At 43.9% G+C, this 22,168-nt stretch overlaps 1 protein-coding gene across 1 annotated transcript in view; it reads right to left on the bottom strand.

Moving 5' to 3' along the window:
* Nucleotides 1-11,640, bottom strand: part of MIOX (myo-inositol oxygenase) — a 31,702-nt gene extending 20,062 nt beyond the window's left edge. Inside the window, exons 1-3 of the mRNA XM_040413557.1 lie at nt 11,533-11,640; nt 7,220-7,276; nt 6,832-6,912 (exon numbers count right to left, since the gene is read on the bottom strand). Coding sequence (XP_040269491.1) covers nt 6,832-6,912; nt 7,220-7,276; nt 11,533-11,550 — 156 coding nt within the window. The 5' untranslated portion in view covers nt 11,551-11,640. The remainder of the gene's footprint in view (nt 1-6,831; nt 6,913-7,219; nt 7,277-11,532) is intronic.
* Between the last annotated feature and the right edge of the window lie 10,528 nt (nt 11,641-22,168).

The following is a 22,168-nucleotide window of genomic DNA, read 5'->3' as shown; positions in this document are numbered from 1 at the left end:
GGGTATTTAAGGTGCACTCTCCGTGCAATGCAGAGGATGCATGAGCTTAAGGTTCCTGGTGAGAAGCAAAAGTGTTGAAGTCTAGTGCTTCTGTGATTCTCCTGCGTTTACACTGCGTTTGTTCCTGTTTGTGCTCCTATACTTCCAGTTTCAATTTCAGTTCTGTTCGTGTATAAATTAACCCTGTCTGTCTGCCTTGTTCATGTTCCTTTCTAGTACCCAGCCTACCTGCCCTTGCATTGTCGTCACTACTATCTGGCCTGCCAGCTTGTTCTGTGTTTTCATTCATCTACACTACCAGTGTGAAGTCCGGATCTAATAACCTACATTTAAGCCTCAGTGACTGTTCAGACTTCTCCTGTGGTTTTCCTCTGGGTTTTGTGAATTTTCTGTATTCTGAGCTCCCGATGCCTGCAGCAAAATCCTGACCCCTAGTAGATCAGCTGCCAACTTCACCAGGTCAATTCAAGGAGGTAGAGGACCAGTGGTTTCCCTGCAGCAAAGGCCAGATCCCTGTACAGGGGTCAAAGAGTTTATACCAGGGGAGCTCCAATATAACCTCCTCAGGGTTAGCCCTACTCCAAACCGGCCATCTCAGTGAGCCGGGCAAAGAAATGAGAAAAAAAAACTAATAGCAGGTGGCACTATACAGATGCATTTTATCGAATAACTCAGTGGCTGTAAGATCCTCACCTGCTTTGCACTCCAGGGGAACCAAGAGGGGTCCTCGTGGAGTTGCGGGACAGGTTATGCGTGTCTCTGATGCACCAGCGCTGACCCCTTTGCGAACCAGTGCGGGGATGCGTTTGCGTGGACATCGGAGGGGAGGACCGTCGGAGTCCCGGGGACAGAGTGGCCAGGCGAGTGACAAGACGCCGCGGCCAGGGTTGTCTCCGGTGTCTCCTGCGACTTCCGTTTCCGCATCTGGGTCCACGCGCTCGCATACTCGCGCTGAGTCAATCATGCGTCCGTGCGTACGCACGAGGGCAGGTTCGTAAAGGGATACACGGTCGCGAGTACGCGCTTCTTATGCGCTTCGTCGACCAGTGGCGCATAATATACTGACTCACAAGAGCAAAGTGGATTAGGGAGCCAGCCATGGGTTAATCAACTTGTGATTGCCTTAGGCCATGTACTCAGGTGCAGGGCAATTTGTTCACCTATGGTAGTGGACACTTGGCACCCTGGGATTGGTCAGCAGGCATTTAAAAGGAGGTCTCTCAGGGTGATCAGTGCCCACTGTTATTTTCCCTCAACCAGGTATAGGTCACAACTGCTAGTGACTGAAGACTGCCAGGAACTTTGTCCTTTGCAACGGACCCAAGATCTGGAGTGACTCGACTGCCAAGTGCACAGCATCATTCAGCACAGGTTGGGACTATTCCTGGAATCTCCTTGCCTGGTTTTTGTTATTATTCCTTGTTACCAGCAAGTGTCCTGGACGTTTATGTTTCTGGTGAATAAACACCTTTTTGCTTTCATCACTGGTCTGTTTGTTGGTGCCTTGCATTACAGAACAGTGGGCCCAACTAACAGTTGCCATGGACAATATCCAGCAGCAGCTGAGTGAATTAACGGGAGCCGTTAACCTGCTGTTCCAACGACGCCCAAATATACCAGCAGCCGCTGCAGCGCAAATCCAAGAGCAACTGACAACTGTGATGGAGGAGGTTCAGCAGCTTATCCAGGGAGCCTCAGCACTACCCGTCACTATCGCAAGGCATCAAACAGAACCTAAGATCCCTCTGCCTGACCCCTTCACAGGAGAGCGACAGGAGTTCTTAAACTTCAGGGACTCCTGTCTCCTTTATTTCCAGTTGTGTCCGATGGCTTCTGGCACTCTCAGGCAGAGAATTGGGATTGTAATGTCACTGCTACGTGGAGACCCCCAACGTTGGGCATTTAATTTGCCTCAAGACCATACAGCTTTTTCGTCAGTGGACGCCTTCTTCGAGGCTATGGCTGTGATTTACGATGACCCGGATCGTACTCGCACCGCAGAGACCAATCTTGAGCATATTCAACAAGGCCGCCGCCCAGCTGAAGAATACGCTGCAGAATTCAGGCGATGGGCAGCTTTCACCACCTGGGGCGACGCAGCCCTACGCCATCGCTTCCGTTTGGGACTTTCGGATGCGGTCCGGGATCTTCTTTTGGCCTTGCCTACCCCCTTCTCGTTGGAAATGGCTATCTCTCAGGCAATCGATGCCGACAGGCGAATCCGTGAGAGGCGAGTGGAACGGTCGTCTCGGTTTTCATCCTCTCGACCACATCCAGGGCCTCTTAAATCGGCCGAAGAGCCAATGGAGGTTGGATCCTCCCATCTCACACAGGCAGAACGAGCTCGTCGCCAACAGAAAGGCCTGTGCCTATATTGCGGAAAGTCTGGACACCTCGTTAAAACCTGTCCCCTCCTGCCGGCGGGAAACGAATGAACCTAGGGGGCATAGAGGAGAACCCCCTAGGTGCTATTATCCCTCCTCCAAGCCGGGTAATGGTATCCATATCCTTACGGTGGCAAGACAAGGTCCATGAGTTTTCAGCACTAATCGATTCTGGGGCCGCTGGGAATTTTGTGGACTCAACCTTGGTTCGTCGACTTGGCATCCCGTTGATCCAGCCGAAAACCACCATGTCAGTGACCGCGATTGATGGTTCCCCTCTTCAAGATGGTCGTGCAGTGTGGATGACTCCGGGAATACAGGTAACGGTGGGGGCTGATCATCGGGAGACCTTAAGCCTTTTTGTCCTTGACATGCCATCCAGTCCCGTGATTTTGGGTCTCCCTTGGTTAAGGCTCCATAATCCAGTAGTGGACTGGCGCTCGGGTCTTATTTGTCAGTGGAGTACGGAATGCCTTACTAAGTGCATTCGTCCCGACCTGTCACTAGCCTCCATGGAAGTATTAAGTACTTTACCACAGCAGTATCATAATTTCCGAGATGTGTTCAGTCCTCAGGGGGCTGATGTGTTACCTCCCCACAGGTCATATGATTGTCCTATAGACCTGTTGCCAGGTACCATGCCACCACGAGGGCATCTTTATAATCTCACTGGGCCTGAGGTTCAGGCTCAGCGGGAGTATATTAAAGAGAACCTTGAGAAGAATTTCATTCGTCCATCCACTTCCCCTGCTGGAGCTGGATTCTTCTTTGTGAAGAAGAAGGATGGAGGCTTGAGACCTTGCATCGATTATCGTACCCTTAATCGGATTACGGTGAAGAATTGGTATCCACTGCCTCTGATTGATGATCTGTTCTCTCAGGTGGCAGGGGCCCGAGTCTTCACCAAACTCGATTTAAGGGGTGCTTATAATTTAGTTCGCATTAGAGAGGGTGACGAATGGAAGACCGCATTTAATACCAGAGACGGGCATTACGAGTATCTCGTGATGCCTTTCGGTCTCTGTAATGCTCCCGCGGTCTTCCAGGAGTTCATCAACGATGTTCTCAGAGATTTCTTGGATAGATGTGTTGTTGTCTATCTAGATGACATACTAATCTACTCTTCGGATCTGGTCTCTCATCGGAGACACGTGTGTCAGGTTTTCCAGAAGCTGAGGGAGAACCGCCTCTATGCCAAACTTGAGAAGTGTCTGTTTGAGGTGAAGGAATTGCCTTTCCTGGGGTACATTATCTCAGAAAAGGGATTGGCTATGGACCCATCCAAACTTTCTGCTGTCTTGGATTGGCCTCAGCCTAGGGATCTTAAGGGGTTGCAGCGTTTCTTAGGCTTTGCCAACTTCTACCGCAAGTTTATTAAGAATTTTTCTGCGATAGTAGTACCTCTCACCAACCTCACTAAGAAGGGAGCTAATCCTTCTAAGTGGACGAGAGAGGCAGTCAGAGCCTTTGAGACGCTGAAACAGGCCTTTTGCACGGCACCAATTCTTACTCATCCAGACACCTCCAGACCTTTTGTTCTCGAGGTCGATGCCTCAGAGGTCGGTGTAGGGGCAGTTCTCTCACAGTATTCTGGGGACCCTGAGAGGTTACATCCCTGTGCCTTCTTCTCTCGGAAGCTCTCTCCAGCCGAGTGTAATTATGATATCGGCAATAGAGAGCTTCTGGGAGTAAAATTGGCTTTTCAAGAGTGGAGACATTGGCTAGAGGGTGCAGAACATCCCATCACGGTTTACACTGACCACAAAAATTTGGAGTATCTAGAGAGTGCCAAAAGACTCAACTCCCGACAAGCCCGGTGGGCATTGTTTTTCACCCGCTTCAATTTCCGCCTCACTTATAAACCAGGTTCCAAAAACGTGAAGGCAGATGCCCTGTCCCGCTGCTTCCCTGAGGTTGCTTCCGTCCTGGACTCTGAGCCAGAAACCATTCTCCCAACTAAATGTTTTCTTGCTGCCCTGGGGGCCGCAGAAGTAATGGAGGACTTGTCCTCTCTTCTTGAGCCTTCACAGGCAGAGAGTCCACCTGACAAACCCGAGGGTCGATGGTTTGTACCCATTAACCTTCGATTGAAGGTCATCCAACAGCTTCATGACTCAAAGTCTGCCGGGCATTTGGGTGTTAAGAAAACACTTGCCCTTGTTAAACGTCACGTGTGGTGGCCCAACATGTCCGTGGATGTTAAGGCCTATATCCAGGCATGTACTGTTTGTGCCAGATGTAAACCGTCCCGGTCTGCCCCTTCTGGGACTTTACTCCCACTGCCAATTCCCCAGGCTCCATGGACTCACATTTCCATGGATTTCATCACAGATTTGCCAAGGTCCTCTGGAAGTACGGTAATCTGGGTAGTGGTGGACCGTTTTAGTAAAATGGCCCATTTTATCCCACTCCCTGGATTGCCCTCGGCCAGAGAATTGGCAGATCTGTTCTTGAATCATGTCTTTCGATTACACGGAGCGCCGGATGACATTGTTTCAGACAGAGGAGTGCAATTCATCTCTCGCTTCTGGCGTTCTTTCTGCTCCCGATTGGGTATTAATTTGTCTTTTTCTTCTGGTTTTCACCCAGAGACCAACGGTCAGACGGAAAGGACTAACCAGACCCTGGAGCAATATCTCCGGTGCTTCGTGTCAGACTGCCAGGAGGAATGGGCAGCGTATCTACCCTTTGCGGAGGTGGCTTATAACAACTCTGAGCATGCTTCCACTAAGATGTCTCCGTTCAGGTGCGTGGGGGGCAGGGATCCAAGACTCTCTTCTTTGGCCGGACCCTCCACTGACTCACCGGTGGTGGATCAATGGTTCGAGGATAGACGTCCCATTTGGTCGTCGGCCCAGCGGAATCTCCGCAGTGCGGTGGCGCAACAGAAGAAATTTGCTGATCGTCATCGCACCGTAGAGCAAAAATTTAAGGTGGGAGATCAGGTGTGGGTCTCCACCCGGAACATTCCGCTGCGTCAGCCATCTTCCAAGTTGGGTCCTCGATTCATTGGCCCATACCCAGTGACACAAAAGATCAACCGAGTTACGTACAAGGTTGCTCTTCCACCGTCGATCCGAGGAGTGAACACCTTTCATGTTTCACTTCTCAAATCGGCAGCCGACTCCGCTCCCTTCATTCAGACCCCATCCCCGCTGGAGGTGCAAGGGGTACCGGAGTTCGAGGTGAACAGAATTTTGGACTCTCGTTTTGTCCAAAGGTCTCTTCAATACTTGGTGGACTGGAAGGGTTTTGGTCCAGAGGAGAGATGTTGGATACCTGCTCGCCAGGTGCATGCGGATGAGTTGGTGGCAGCCTTTCACCGGGATAATCCGGGGAAAGCTTGCTTGGAGTCTTCAGAGCCGCCTCCTCGAGGGGGGGGTAATGTAAGATCCTCACCTGCTTTGCACTCCAGGGGAACCAAGAGGGGTCCTCGTGGAGTTGCGGGACAGGTTATGCGTGTCTCTGATGCACCAGCGCTGACCCCTTTGCGAACCAGTGCGGGGATGCGTTTGCGTGGACATCGGAGGGGAGGACCGTCGGAGTCCCGGGGACAGAGTGGCCAGGCGAGTGACAAGACGCCGCGGCCAGGGTTGTCTCCGGTGTCTCCTGCGACTTCCGTTTCCGCATCTGGGTCCACGCGCTCGCATACTCGCGCTGAGTCAATCATGCGTCCGTGCGTACGCACGAGGGCAGGTTCGCAAAGGGATACACGGTCGCGAGTACGCGCTTCTTATGCGCTTCGTCGACCAGTGGCGCATAATATACTGACTCACAAGAGCAAAGTGGATTAGGGAGCCAGCCATGGGTTAATCAACTTGTGATTGCCTTAGGCCATGTACTCAGGTGCAGGGCAATTTGTTCACCTATGGTAGTGGACACTTGGCACCCTGGGATTGGTCAGCAGGCATTTAAAAGGAGGTCTCTCAGGGTGATCAGTGCCCACTGTTATTTTCCCTCAACCAGGTATAGGTCACAACTGCTAGTGACTGAAGACTGCCAGGAACTTTGTCCTTTGCAACGGACCCAAGATCTGGAGTGACTCGACTGCCAAGTGCACAGCATCATTCAGCACAGGTTGGGACTATTCCTGGAATCTCCTTGCCTGGTTTTTGTTATTATTCCTTGTTACCAGCAAGTGTCCTAGACGTTTATGTTTCTGGTGAATAAACACCTTTTTGCTTTCATCACTGGTCTGTTTGTTGGTGCCTTGCATTACAGTGGCTATGCCAAATTTCTAATTAAATGCAATTACAAATAAATTCAGATCCAGGTACTAGTTTGAAAACTGTACAATATTTTTGTGCGACAACCCCTGCAATAAATTCTAACTCTTTGTATGATGCCAAGAAGGTCAGATGACCTTCAAAAATTAATCCCTTCCCAATCATATATGCAGCATCTATGTAAGTGTAATCGTGTGTGTATGTGTGTATGTTGAACCCACCTTTTTCTTGACAAAGTCCACAGTTTGGTATGTGTGCATAAGAGTGTAGGTCATTTTCACTCTGTCCACCAGTGGGCCATCCTAAAACAAGTGGAGAGATAAATCTTTATTTTACAGTTTCTGGAAATGTAGCACAAGTATACAACTGGTACTACTATGCTTCTTAAGATGTCTAATCTTAACTAATAACCGATAGCCACATGAATTATGCAGGAAGTAAGTTAAAATCAGACCATGTGGTTGATGTGATATATATCTAGAGTTTAATCCATGTAGCAGCTCAAGCTTCATGCTTAGTATGGGGTTTTGAATGCTAGTTTCTCAAGACACCCACCACTGCGCTAACAGGTAAGCTCCCACTGCTATCTTTGTGTTGTGTTGTACTTACTTTGTAATTCCTGTATTGATCATTTTCAGGCTCTGGCCGGTAAGTCAAAGATGGATCCTGCAAAGAAATTTTTTTTTTGCATTACATTATGCACATTGTATGTAATTTTATGTAATTGGATGCACCTTTATAATAGGTAGCATTAGGCTGTGCTCACATTTTACACTGTATTAAGCACTATTTCTACTGCCAAACGAATAGACACCACAGTGGCACCCTATAGACCCAATAGTAAGTCAGTGGGGTCTGTTGGGCACCAGTGGTATCCATCATAAGGTAAATTTGGTATTGCATGTGGTTTTCATTATGAGTGGAAACCACAATGCAGGTGTGAACAAAGCCTATCTCAATTTATCCTGCTCTATTTTTATTTTTATTTTTAGTAAATAAAAGTAAATCATAGCTGTTTGATTTTTTTAAGTATAAATACAATGCTGGTCTGGGGGTCAGACTGCTGATTATTACCTTATTACAAAATGCTAGATAGACACCTTATTACCAAAAATGGATGGCACTCAAGAAATCTGCCCCCACCAGAGATTTATCTATAAAAGATCTTATGAGCAGATGATGTTGACATTGTCCGATATCCCACAAAAATAGAAATCAGGACAGCATTCCATGAAAAACAATGATAAATGTTGGTGCACGCCCAATGGAGCCAGGTACACTGTGACTCCCAATGTACAGCCCAAAAGGCGAGGAAGGCATCAAATGATCTTAATTGCCAAATGGAGAGGAACTTTGATCCATAGAGATCTGCATCTCTGGATATGATCCCAATGGATTAAAGTTCTTCTCCACTTGGTGATCAAGATCGTGTGCTGCCTTACTTACTTTTTGGATTGCTTATATCCAATTAGAAATGCTGTAGGTATGCAAATATACAGAATTTTATAGAATAGATCTAGTGAGCTATTCGATTTGTTACTCACTAGCTGAAATCTCTTTAACCACCTCCCGTCCGCACGTTGACTATAAACGTCCGGGAGGTGGTTCTCTATTTCTGAATGGACGTTCCAGAACGTCTGTTCAGAAACTGCAGCTGCACGCTAATCGTGCAGCTGCTGATCGGGTTGCCCGCTGTCAGTGACAGCAGGGCAACCCAGAGAGAAGACAGGGACAGTGCCCAGGTGTCCTTGCCTTCTGGATCACAGCATAGACAGCGCTCACCGAGCGCTGTGCGCTTCCTGTTCCGGCCCGGCGGTCATGTGACCGCCGGGACCGGAGAGTGCAGGAGCTGTGAGGTCTTTCAGAGACCTCGATCAGCTCTGCACTGAGGCTGTATAGCACTGTATTGCGCTGTACAGCCTCTCTGGGGAGGGGGGGGTGTATTTCTCCTGTAACTGGGGCTACTATGTCAGCCCCAGTTACAGGAGAAATCAACAGTGAAAAGAAAAAGTTAGGTAAATGTCCCCCAGAGGTCTTGTATGACCTTATGGGGGACGAAAAGTGTAAAATAAAAAATAAAGTGTTAAAAAAATAAATAAATAAATAAAAAAAAAGGTTTCACATGTAAAAAAAAAAAATTCCCCAAGTAAGGAATATTTTTTTTTTCTTCTAAAAATAGAAAAAATAAAATAGACATATTTGGTATTGCCGCGTCCGTGACGGTCGGTTCTATAAATATATCACATAATCGACCCAGTCCAATAAACACCATAAAAAATTAATAAAAATAACTGTCAAAAAAAGCCATTTTTGTCACCTTACATCACAAAAAGTGCAACACCAAGTGATCAAAAAGGCGTATGTCCCACAAAATGGTACCAATAAAACCGTCACCTCATCCTGCAAAAAATGAGCCCCTACATAAGAAAATCTCTCAAAAAATAAAAAAAAACTATAGCTCTCAGAACATGGACACATTAAAACATAATTTTTTTGTTTCAAAAATGCCATTATTGTGTAAAACTTTAATAAATAAGAAAAAGTATACATATTAGGTATCGCCACGTCCGTAACAATCTGCTCTATAAAAATTTCACTTGACCGAACCCCTCAGGTGAACGCTGTAAAAATAAATAAATAAAAACTGTGCTAAAACAACCAATTTTTTGGTCACCTTGCCCCATAAAGTTTTATAATGAATGATCAAAAAAATCATATGTACCCAAAAATAGTACCAATAAAACTGGCACCTTATCCCTAGTTTCCAAAATGGGATCACTTCTTGGGAGTTTCTACTGTAAAGGTGCATCAGGGGGGCTTCAAATGGGACATGGTATCTAAAAACCATGTGGAGTTCCTTTTCTTCTGTGCCCTGCCGTGTGCCTATACAGCAGTTTATGACCACATGTGGGGTGTTTCTGTAAACCACAGAATCTGGGTAATAAATATTGAGTTTTGTTTGGCTGTTAACCATCGATGTGTTAAAGAAAAAATTGGATTAAAATGGAAAATCTGCCAAAAAAGTGAAATTAAAAAATTTGATCTCCATTTTCCTTTAATTCTTGTGGAACGCCCTAAAGGGTTAACAAAGTTTGTAAAAATCGGTTTTAAGTAACTTGAGGGGTGTAGTTTCTACAATGGGGTCATTTATGGGGGTATCCACTATGTAGGCCCCACAAAGTGAGTTCAGACCTGAACTGGTCCTTAAAAAGTGGGTTTTGGCAATTTTCTTAAAAATTTTAAGAATTGCTTCTAAACTTAAAATGGCATTTCCAAAATGATGCCAACATAAAGTAGACATATCGGGAATGTTAAGTGATAAATATTTTATGAGGTATCACTTTCTGTTTTAAAAGCAGAGAAATTGAAATTTAGAAAATTGCAAATTTTTTAAAATGTTTGGTAAATTTGGGATTTTTTCATAAATAAAGGTGAAATATATTGACTCAAATTTATAACTATCATGAAGTACAATGTGTCACGAGAAAACAGTCTCTGAATGACTTGGATAAGTAAAGACGTTCCAAAGTTATTACCACATAAAGTGAGATATGTCAGTTTTGCAAAATTAGGCCTGGTCAGGAAGGGGGCAAATGGCCCAGATGGGAAGTGGTTAAGGCTAGGGTCACACAACAGCTGGAACGGGCATTGCAAAGTAGCAATGATCCCATAGAAATTAATAGGATTGCAGGGCGAGTAGTAAAAAAAACATACAACACTGCTGAATTTTTTGCAACTTGCCCTGCGATTCTATTCATTTCTATGAGATCATCTTTACTCTGTGATCCTAGCTGCGACCACTGTCACGTGGCCAACCTAAAATATCATCACACTACGTACATAACAAACTAATAGAAAATTTAAATAATTGTATAATTATTCATCCCCAAAAATTTATTTTTATGTATTTGGGTAAATAGTATGTTGAATTTCACATTGGCATAGAAGTTTAGCAGAGTTAACAAAATTTGGTCGTGCAATGTTTTAATTGCACAACTTCAGTACTAAATACTAAAATAAGATTGATTACAACACCATTGAGATTGAGTTATTAACCAATGGTGTCAACAAACAGTGCAAATTATTGATCTTAGTTTTACGTTTCTTTTCATTTCATAACAAACACGGATTCCTGTATTTCATGGCAGTAATTCTATCAGTTCACTAAGTGCATGCCTGGATTCAAGCTATTGCCTTATGTTGTGCAAACAGCAATAATAACTTGCCCATTTAATACATTTTTGGACACTTGGAAAATATTTTCACAGGTTGGAATGTATTGTTTTGTTACCATAGAAGCACCATTATTGCCACAAACTTTCACACTGTCACCTGTTCTATATTCTTCAGTATACATTACAGACGGAGCTGCTGGAATATTTCCAATAATCATATTCCAACAATATATTCCACAGCACTATATTGACATACACTATAGAAGGGTGAATTCACATGTAATTTATTGTGGCATCACTTGTGCATATTTTTTTTTACATATATTACACACTTGTGTTTTTGGCATTTAAAAAAAATGCAGCATGTTGAAGCAATGACGCTTTCTTCAGGCAAGTGGTTTCTAGGGCATGTTTTTAGTGGTAAAAAATGGTGGAGAAAATTTGTCTATGAACTTAGCCTTTTAGAGCTAAATGCACAAGATGGTGCCATAGTTTCCTGACCCCAGTGCTGACTGCTAAACCAGTGAACCTACTACCAAAAAACAATCAGAACTGCAAAATGATATGAATTTAACACAACATATCAACAATCAGTGGTGAAGGACAAGGACAGTAACCCATTATCTCCATTAATTCCGTAAAATAACCTTCAATATTAGATCTTGCATACGTATAAGAAATATCTATCACCAAATGTATCCCTTCCCTACAGCATTAATTTTTGAATGTAGATCTGGAGGTACTCACCAGCTGAAGTACCTTCATCCTTTGAGCTACCTGTGATGGAAATAATGCTCTGGAGAAGTCAGGGGATCACAGAGTAGCAACAAGAGAGAGTTCTCCCACTTTATTGGAATTATTATGTAAGAGTGGCAATGACCAGGCAATAAGTGACCCTTTAACCAGAGAATAGGGCAGAGGTTAGAGGTGTTTCTGCTGAGTCTTCCAAGCCTGTCTGGATCAGCGGTTTGTAGTATAACCCTTTCAGGTCATTAATAGTGAGTAATATCATGTGCTATCATTGCATAACATCTCCTAAAAAATGAGAATAGCAATTTGTTTGGTTTTTCTCCCTCCCAATAATTGATAATGATCTATATCATCTCTACCTTTCTAACTCATTCTTTCATTCAAAATATTACCTTACGACTTCATATATACAGGACCCAGGGGCGTAGCTACAGGGGAAGCGGCTGCTTTGGGGCCCTGACCCAGAAGAGGCCCATCCAGGAGGAGAAGGACTAAAAGACTTTGTCAGGGCCCCCTCAACAGTATTACACAATGAAATTATATACAGTGACAGTATAGATAGTGTATAAAACGAATGGAACAGCTGCCGGGCCTGGTCTGAGAGAGCGATCTTTACTAGCCACAGCAATGGGGGCGGCATAAAAGGAAGGGGTTGCGAAAAAATTACTGGGGGAGGGGGGACCCTATTCAAAAATTTGCACTGGGGCCCAGTCATTTCTAGCTACGCCACTGACAGGACCATTCTTTTATTGAGTGAAAGGCTGAAGGTCATATTTTGCAAAATCTAAAATTGTGCTTGGGAAGAAGGACTTCCAGCCTTCACAGAGCCATAGCTCCCAGTTGCATGGGGTTTACCTTACCTGCGGTACATTTAGTAAATTGCTGCCCACCCTATATATCTTAATACCCCATAACCCCCCCCCCCCCACAGTAATGCCCCTGCATTTTAACTTGTGTTAGGCCTCATGCACACGACCGTTCCGTTTTTTTTTGCGGTCCGCAAACCGTGTGCCTTCCGCAATTTATGGAACGGGCGGCCCATTGTAGAAATGCCTATTCTTGTCCGCAAAACGGACAAGAATAGGACATGTTATATTTTTTTTGCGGGGCTATGGAACAGAGCAACGGATGCAGACAGCACATGAAGTGTTGTCCGCATCTTTTGCGGCCCCATTGAAGTGAATGGGTCCGCATCCGAGCCGCAAAAACTACGGCTCGGATGCGGACCACAACAACGGTTGTGTGCATGAGGCCTTATTTGAATGGACATGATTTTAAATTAACTATATGTAATACTTGAAAACAGCCCAGGTGGCATCAACTGCTTGTAGTGCAGTTATCAGTAGTAAAGCTCTCTGGATCAACTTGCAGGATGACAGGCCGAAAAGGATGGACAAATGTCTTTTTTCGGCCTTATGTACTATGTTACTACTATGTTACATTCTGACTACTATTGATTTGGAGCAGACCGAATTGTATATTTGCTTATCTTTTATTTGCTGGTTTTCTTGGCAGCTGTATAGCAAACATTTCAATTTATTTGACCATTTTCATTGAAGAATGTTGATACATAGATATGTGAAATCATTTCATTTTATGCATTTTCTAGGTCTGTAAATTAATAATGTAAAACAAAATACAGTATAACACATTTCAAGTGACAATGGGGGATTTATCAATAGTAATAATATGGATCCAAAAAATGCTGCACAGCTTTTTTTTAATTTGGATGATCTGTGTACTTCCATAGTCACATAGTATGGTTGAAAAAAGACATCCATCCATCAAGTTCAAGGAATGATGTGAGGGGATGTGAGTTAACAGAAGGAGACTTCTACATATTTACATAAGTGTTAATATTATTTAGTTCTAATAATTCATCTAAGCCTTTTTTCTTAAATCATCTACTGTTCTTGATGGAACGTGTTCTGAGGTAGACTATTCCACGGATTTACAGTGCTCATGGTGAAGAAGCCTTGTCGCCTCCGAAGAGGAAACTTTTTTTTGTCCAGTCAGGGAAAATTCAAGATAGATTGATACACAGAAATTATGGGGGAAGACAACTGCAACAGTGATGTCCAGTAGTTATAATTTCATATAATGGATAATAGTATCATACAAGAATTGTGCCAGTACATATAAAGATACCCACACAGGCCCCTATGTTTTAAACTAACATTACATCATGGACCTAACAGTTACAAAATATCCGGACAGAAGTTGATACCAATGAAAATGATCCAGAACAAAATAACAATTATAATAACTGTGACAGAGCATTAGGCTTCGTTCCCATCACCGTTCAGCCTTGTTTCCGTTCTCCTGCTCCGTTTTGGAGCAGGAGAATGGAAAGGACGGATTCAGCACATAACTGAGCCGAACGGAACCTAAGCACCCCATAGACTACAGTCGTGTCCATAAATATTGGGACATCGACACAATTCTAACATTTTTGGCTCTATACACCACCATAATGGATTTGAAATGAAACAAACAAGATGTGCTTTAACTGCAGACTGTTAGCTTTAATTTTATTTTTATATATTTTTAATTGATGCATCATCAGGTAGAAAGATTACATTTGTATCCAAAATCATACATTTAATGATACAGGATGCATTTAGTTTTCAAGTAAATATTAAAAAAATATTTAAAAAAATGTAATACATGGCAAATTCAAAATAAAGAACAAAATTCCCACCCTCCCTATCACTTCAAAACTTCCCAAAAGGATATCTGCTCAAGTTCCTCCCTCCCCAACTTTAGAATCGTATATAAGTAACATCACAATGAAGATACCATTGGACAAGAACCCAGAGTCCTCATTTCAAATTTTCCCAAGTTCCCCTTCAACACCTTTCTGTGTATTGGAAAGCTGACATGAGCCTATTGATGTCTGTCCGTGTAAGGTGTTTTTTTTAAAAAAAAGGTCTTCCATTTACGAAACAAGCCTTTTGTTTTTTTTTTCCTTCTGGAGTTCCGTGTCTAGTTTATCAATGTACATAATGTGAGACATCTGGGATATTAGATCCTGTAACTGTGGGATATTTGGCTTCAGCCAATTATTTAGAAGGCCACTGTTAAGGAAATTATCTAGCTTTTCTGAAAGTGGATATAAAATTCATAAGATGTTTTCATTTTCTCTGTATACGTGATATAATGTGGTGACATTTGAAAAAAAACAAGCATATAACAAGCGTAAGCTAAAAAAAAAAACTATAGAAGTGAACTGTGTGTGTTAAGATAAGGTTTGTACGTACTACTAACCAAAATTAGCATCTCTTGCTAAAACACCTAAACTCATTAGTTAACACATTTTTGCTAAAGTGAAACTGGTAAAATACTAACTGTTCTGTCCCCACATGAAGGCGAATGAAGGTGTAACTGATAATGACTTTGTGACTATCCTACTTTCGTATCCAAGCAGTGGAGCAGACCAGACCGGCAGATGTTCAGGTTAGATGGATCCAGATGTAGACATGAGGATGCAATCAAACGTGGGTTTATTTGATCCAAAGCAGCGACATACGGTGATGCAATACAGTGATGCAGTAGCAGAGTAGATGCTGTCATGTGGATGTCTTTCCTGAGGCTAACTGCTGGTCAAAAACTGATGCCTTCACAAGCCAAGCACTGAAAAATGGCTACAGGAAGTGACAAGGACCAAGGCTGCAAAAACCACGCCCAGCAGAGAAAAACTTTATTTAACAAGAACAAGGCGTGCAGCATACGAATTCCGGGCAGCAGAGAACAATACATTGAAACAACATAGTAAGAGAAGAGATAATAATACAGTGTATGAACTAAATTTGAAAGAACAGCACACTAACCAATCAATAGATGGATTCAAAAGCCATTATTGAAATGTCTGTAAACCAATCATGTTTTACTTTGTGGGGTTACACCCTTTGAACTGTGTATAAATAAAGGGTTCAGGACACTTTCATGTTGGGTTCCTGACAAGGTTTTGAACTATACTCAGACTTCTGTCATTTTCCTCCGTCGACGTCATTCACCTGAACACGAGGCAACGATCATCACGTGGCTGACCCTTGGCCTGCCACAACATTTTCTGGTGGAGAATTGCGGACACCACAACAACGCTCCTAGCTGCAGATCGCGATACGGAGACCAGGACCCAGGAAGACCACGGTAAGTAACCCATTGTGTTACTACCTGTCTCCTGAGCTCTGCTTGCTGTTCTGCAGTGTGGTGTGTGAACGTGGTGCCTGTACCGTGTTCTGGTGAATGTATTATTTCCCCTATATGTGCAAAACTGTCTTTAGGCGTATGAATGCACGAATGTGTGAGTGGCTGAGATAAGCTGAATCTTGGAGGGGTCTGGCCCTGCTCCTCCTGAGCCAAGCTGAAAGTCTAGAGCTCGCTGACTGGCTTGTCTGGTCCCTGACTCTGGAGGCCTCTGGTTCTGGTGGAGAAAGGGTTGACGGACCTATCCTGGAGGAGGCTGTGAGAAGTGGCAGTGTATAAAGCTGTCCAGTAAGATTGGATAGGGGCCCTGCAGTTCCTTGTTGGTACCTGAAAAGGCGCCTGAGGTCAGGGGTTGTTTCAATGTTATGTCATACTGTGTGGTTTCACATGTACTGAGTGCCTGCTGATATTGTGTGAGGAAGAATTACTGCATAGTTGCCAATTCCTGTGCTGTACAGTGTATACATGCGTGGGTATTATGATACCAGTTTGGATTGGGTGGTTGCAGTTATAATTATTTGGATTGCAGTATTTGTTTGCTTCCTGTGCCATAGAAAGAACGTAGAGGGGTTTAAGGGGTTTCCAGCGAGTAACCCCAGAGAGGACGTGTGAATTACTCTGTGTGAGGGCAAGACTATATTGTAGTATCGCCAGACCAGTGGATCAGTGCTGCCTCGGAAGTGTGCTCACGGCACCACTGGTAGTAGAAAAAGTGGTGCCGCCTCGGAAGTGTGTCTATGGCACTACTGATAGTGCTGCCTCGGAAGTGTGTCCACAGCACTGTTGTAATTCACCAGGTGTGTGAGTACCTGGATAGTGAATTACAAGGAGCCACCCACGGGATGGGGGCTACACAGAGTAAGCGTTCCTCTGAGAAGGGAGCAGAGAAATGGGTCTCTGCAATTGATATTATGCAATGCGCAAAGGGCACTGAAGCAACCAATGACTGTAGACAAATGCTAAAGAAATTGGGAGCAGGTGTGAATGGAACATTGGATGAGCCAGTATGGCAGAAATTTCTCACTAATTTTAAGGGGTGGTTGGAAGACCATAACAAATATGACCAGGCCACAATGTGGTATGATGTAGCCCAGGGAATGACTTTGACTGCCCATAAGGCAAAAGACACTGACAAAAGGGACTATGTATGAAATATGGGATGAAATTAAATTGCCAACAAAAGAATTAAACATCCCTTCTGAAGTATGGTGTATTATCCCCCATAAACCACAAAAATCTCTCCCTCCCACAGCACCACCTCCATATAATGGCCCGGAGGGGTGGACTTGTCCTAATTGTGGACAACAGAACCCAGACTCAAGAGAGAGATGCTCAGCCTGTGGGGGGCCCAAGCCACACTCTCGTGTGGGCTTATACCCATTAGTCAATAAGACCCTCCCCACAGTAAAAGCTGGGCAACTGGAAACACGTGATTATGAGGTTTATAGGCCATAGACTCCTAGTGAGTTGCTGGCTATGTGCAACACTTTGCCAGACCCCGTACTGTCCCCAGTACTTTCCTTCGTAAATTGGAAAGTATCCAGACCGTATATAAAGCCACTTGGGCGGATCTGGAGAGTCTTCTAGAGACTAAAGGAGGGGAAGTACTTAAGAATCAAATGATGGCAAAGGCCCCTGGTGCTGTCCCTGTGGATAAGGCCACAGACCAGTCAGGCCAGGAATTTATCATGGCCCTTAAACCCTGGGTAAAAGAGCAACAGGACAATCAGACTGACAATTTTATGATGCAAACACAAGACGCTAAGCAGACTGTAGCTGACTATGCCACAGCTTTAGAACAGCTCTGGCTTGACTATGGGTATGAGACAGGAGACAGTAAGGACATGAGACTACTAAAACATATATTCATGTCTGGATTAAAAGCACCCATACAGGATGCTATAAAGAAGGCTCGCCCTGATTGGCGGACCTGCCAGTTCCCTGACCTAGTGGCCATAGCAAAGGGAGCTGAGCTAGACTAACCAACCCTTTAAACCTAAGGGCAGGTTCCAGGAAAGGGTACCAGGTGGGGATCAGTCTCCACGTAACTGGGACCAAGTAACATGCTGGAATTGTGGGAAAAAGGGGCATTACTCAGTCAAATGTCCCCCGAGAGGTCAGGCTACTGCCCGGACCTCTCAATGAAGTGACGGCAATCCTGTGAGTTCCCTCAACATTAACTACCCCCTTGATGCAACCCCAGGTCCACAACTAATCATCACATCCACATGTGAGGACACGGCGAATTCAATTGAATTTTTGGTATACACAGGAGCAGCCCATACCCTAATACAAGAAAAATATGTGCTGAGGAGCTTATCTCCTCAGATTACATTTATATGTCAAGGGGTTGAGGGAATGTCTGTTAAACTCCCACTAACAAAGCCTGTTAAACTTAACATTCATGATGCCTTATCTATTTTCACACGTGTGTTGGTAAGCTCAGATATATTTTCTCTACTGCTTTACACTCTGTGTTGCAGTCCTGGCAGCCGGCCTATCCGGACATTGTTCTTTTGCAATATATTGATGATCTGTTGCTTTGTTGCCACAGCTCTGAACAGTTTAATGAAAAAACTTTATCTTTGCTTATTTTCCTTGCTGAAAATGGTTGTAAAGCCTCCAAGGAGAAGCTGCAACTTTGTAAATCTACTGTGATTTTCCTAGGTCACTGTATTTCTCCAGGTACCAAACACCTCACAACTGAGAGGGTTACTGCTATACAGCAGCACCCCCTGCCAAGTACTCCAAGGGCTCTGCGTGCCTTTATTGGACTTGTCAGTTACTGTCGCCCCTGAATTAAGGATTGCTCTCAGTTGATGCAGCCACTATATGACTGCCTCAAAGGAGAGACCTTTGAACTCACCAGAAGCTGTGAGTGCATTTCATGCATTAAAACTCACTCTCACCACAACACCAGCATTGGGCATCCCCAATTAATTACAAACAAACTTTCACATTGTATTGTCATGAGCAAGGGGGATTTGCCTCAGGTGTACTGACGCAGAAACACGGGGACCGCATGCGGCCCATTGCATACTATTCTACCAGTTTGGATTGTATTGACACATCACCAAACTGAAACATTTGTACAGAATCACAAAAAAAATGAGATGACACTACTCAGTCCCCACATTACCTTACAGCGCTGTACTCTTCTAAATCCAGCTACTTTGATGTCAGTGGATTTAGAAGAGGGGGGGGGAGAGTGGGAGTAGTAGAAATGTCTGATCCAGTTGCAAATCATAACTGTCATGAATTGATTGCAGAAACAAAAGGGTTACCAAATGTTACTGAAACACCATTAACTAATCCTGATGCTGAGTATTTTGTAGATGGCTCCAGATGGTGGAATGACGAACAAGGACACTTTGTCACCGGGTATGCGGTAATCCAGGATGGTAAGGTAATCATACAAAAGCCACTCCCATCTTGTGCGTCTGCACAGGAGGCGGAGTTGAAGGCACTCACTGACGCATGTACAATGGGTAAAGGACTGAGAATAAATTGGTACACTGATTCAAGGTATGCTTTCGGGGTAGCACATGACTTTGGTGTTATCTGGAAAACTAGGGGATTTCTGACTTCATCGGGCAAACCAATTAAAAATTCAGAAGCAGTACAGAGCCTCATAGAGGCCCTAGAGCTGCCCACAGAGGTAGCCATTGTTAAAGTGCCAGCCCATGTGAAGCAAGATGATCCGCTAGCTGTGGGAAATGCTCAAGCAGACCAAGCAGCCGGTCTGCCGCTCCTGACATTGTTTTTTCCAACTATGCCAGATTTGTCGCTCTTGCAGGAATTACAGGCCCAGATAACGCCTCAAGACAAAAAGGTATGGATGGAGGCGGGGGCCACGAAGACAGGAGAGCTCTGGCAGGTAAATGGCAGAACATGTTTGCCTCGGAGTTTGTATCCGATGATGGCCAATTTAGCACATGGCCCTACTCATTTGTCGAAAGGAGCTATGAGCGCACTAGTGTTAGAACATTGGCTTGCATCTGGAATTCAGACCCTCTTTGAAAAGTTTGTTCAGGGTTGTCTTACAAGTGCCAGACATAACCCTGGGAGGTTTGTAAAGACCCCCAAGAAACACACTCCCAAACCCTTGTACCCGTTTCAAAGAGTTCAGGTGGATTACATACAGCTACCCAAGGTGAGCACATATGAGTACTGCTAAGAAAATATTGTCAGAGGTAGTCTGCAGATATGGGATTCCAGATGTGATAGAGTCAGACAGAGGTACACACTTCACTGGTGAGATAAATGGGACACATACTGAAGACCCTAGGGATCACACAAGCTCTACACTCTCAACAGTATGGAGTCACTATAGTGGTGGTCCCAGATGGAATCACTCAGGTTGTACGGTTACTGCGTTTATTACTTTCTGTTCTGTATTAAGTAGCTCTAGAACCTAAGTGGAAGTTCGGATGGAGACTCTTCTTTGTCAGGAAGGAAGTGTCCATCCCAGGTTTCCCATCACCGAAGTGTCCATAATGTTGACTAGAGGAGGATGGAGGTGGACTTTCAAGGCGGTTCCAGGCCTACTCACCACAGGGCTGCCCATTATGATTTACCCATGAAAACTGCACAGACCTTCTGAGCTGTGCCACAATTATTAGCTGTTGTTATTATTATTGTCAATTATATGTTCCCATCTATCATTCCTCATCTACATGTCAAAGTATTTATTCTGAGTGGTTCCATGTCAGTGGAGCCCATGCCAGTAGGGTTACTAGATGATCACATTTCTCAATCCTACTGACAGGAACAGAGCTGGGTCACAAAAGGACAAGAATATTGACCTAAACCAGATGAAAGAAAGCCTTACAGTGGCTGTGAGTGAGTCGTATTCAAAATTAGCCAATCACATTTAAAGAGGACCTGCCCCCTCTCCTGATGTCTCTGTTTTTTTTTACTTGCATTCCCCATGTGATAACAATTTTGGAACATCTATTACTATGATGTGCCATTTCTTTGTTATTTCTACTAGTAGTTTATGACTGAATTGTCAGCAGCATGCAGCAAAGGTACAGCTGGGTGTTACCAGTCGGGGGTGTGCCCCTGCACAGTCAGACACACCCACTACTGGTAACATCCAGCATTACCTTTACTATAGACTGCTGGCAATTTATTTGTAAACGTCTAGCAGGAATAATATTGGAATGGCACCACATTTACACCTATTCACATTGGTGTGATTTTTTTACCCTCTTCTTTTTTCACTTTCTTGTGGATTGAAGATGTATTAAGTACATGGGAAAAGTGCTATAAGACATAACAAGATTAGTGTTGAACGAAGCAAGCTTCGGATCATAGATCCAAAGTCACTTCGGTCAAGACTTTGCTTGAATGCTGTATGGAGATCTGTCTCCATACAGCATTCAAATGTATGGGCTCCGCTGAGGTGAAATTTGTTATCTCCGAGCGACACTTCGGTGAATAAATTCGGACATCGATTATTCAACTTGAAAACAATTTTAAAACTGGGATCTAAAGTTTGTTTCGGTACCCAGGTACCATAGGTTCCGAAGGCGACTTCGGATCCCAGTTTTAAAATGGTTTTTAAGTTGAAAAATTGAAGTCTGAAGTTTTTCACCGAAGCTTGCTTTGCTCAACACGAGAACAAGATACAGGTTATTTGAATACTGTACGGCAAAGGAATCATAGGAAAATATTAGTAAATAAATATTGATATGTAAAGGCACAGAATAAATGGGTAAAAATATTTGATAAGGGGACAAATAAATGCTGACTGTGTGCACTTAAGAAGTTGAATGTATTATATGTAATTTTTTAAATGTATTTAAAGGTTAAACATGTTAGTTAAATAGGAGACAGAGGCTGATATGCCCCAGAGGAAGCTGGAAACTGATGAAATCCAGGGTCAGATGGACTGATTGTGGCATGCTGTATGGAATGAGATTTTATATATGCCTTTTTAATCTTCTGTTTGTGGGTATATTAGAATGCCTTTATTCATTTTACCAAGAGAGGTGCTGCTCTATGTCTTTGTACCATTTAGGGCTCATGCGCACAAACGTATTTTCTTTCTATGTCCGTTCTGTTTCTTTGTGGACCATATGCGGACCCATTCATTTCAATGGGTCCACAAAAAAACAGAGGTTACTCCGTGTGCATTCCATTTCCGTATGTCCGTTCCACAACAGATAAAACATATCCTATTATTGTCCGCATCACGGACAACGATAGGACTATTCTGTTAGGGGACAGCTGTGCCGTTCTGTAAAATACGGATTGCACACGGATGTCATCCCTATTTTTTGCGGACTGCAAAATACATACGGCCGTGTGCATGAGCCCTTAGGGGGAGTTCACATCACCATTAGTTTTTCATTCTTCTGATCTGGCAGAACAACAGAAAAATAAAGAAAAAAACGGATCCTGTGCATCACTTATGCAC

Source organism: Bufo bufo, chromosome 1 (genome assembly GCF_905171765.1).
Source record: "Bufo bufo chromosome 1, aBufBuf1.1, whole genome shotgun sequence".
Lineage (NCBI taxonomy): Eukaryota > Metazoa > Chordata > Amphibia > Anura > Bufonidae > Bufo > Bufo bufo.
The sequence above is the reverse complement of the archived record's forward strand: the minus strand, read 5'-3'. Positions and strand labels throughout refer to the sequence as shown.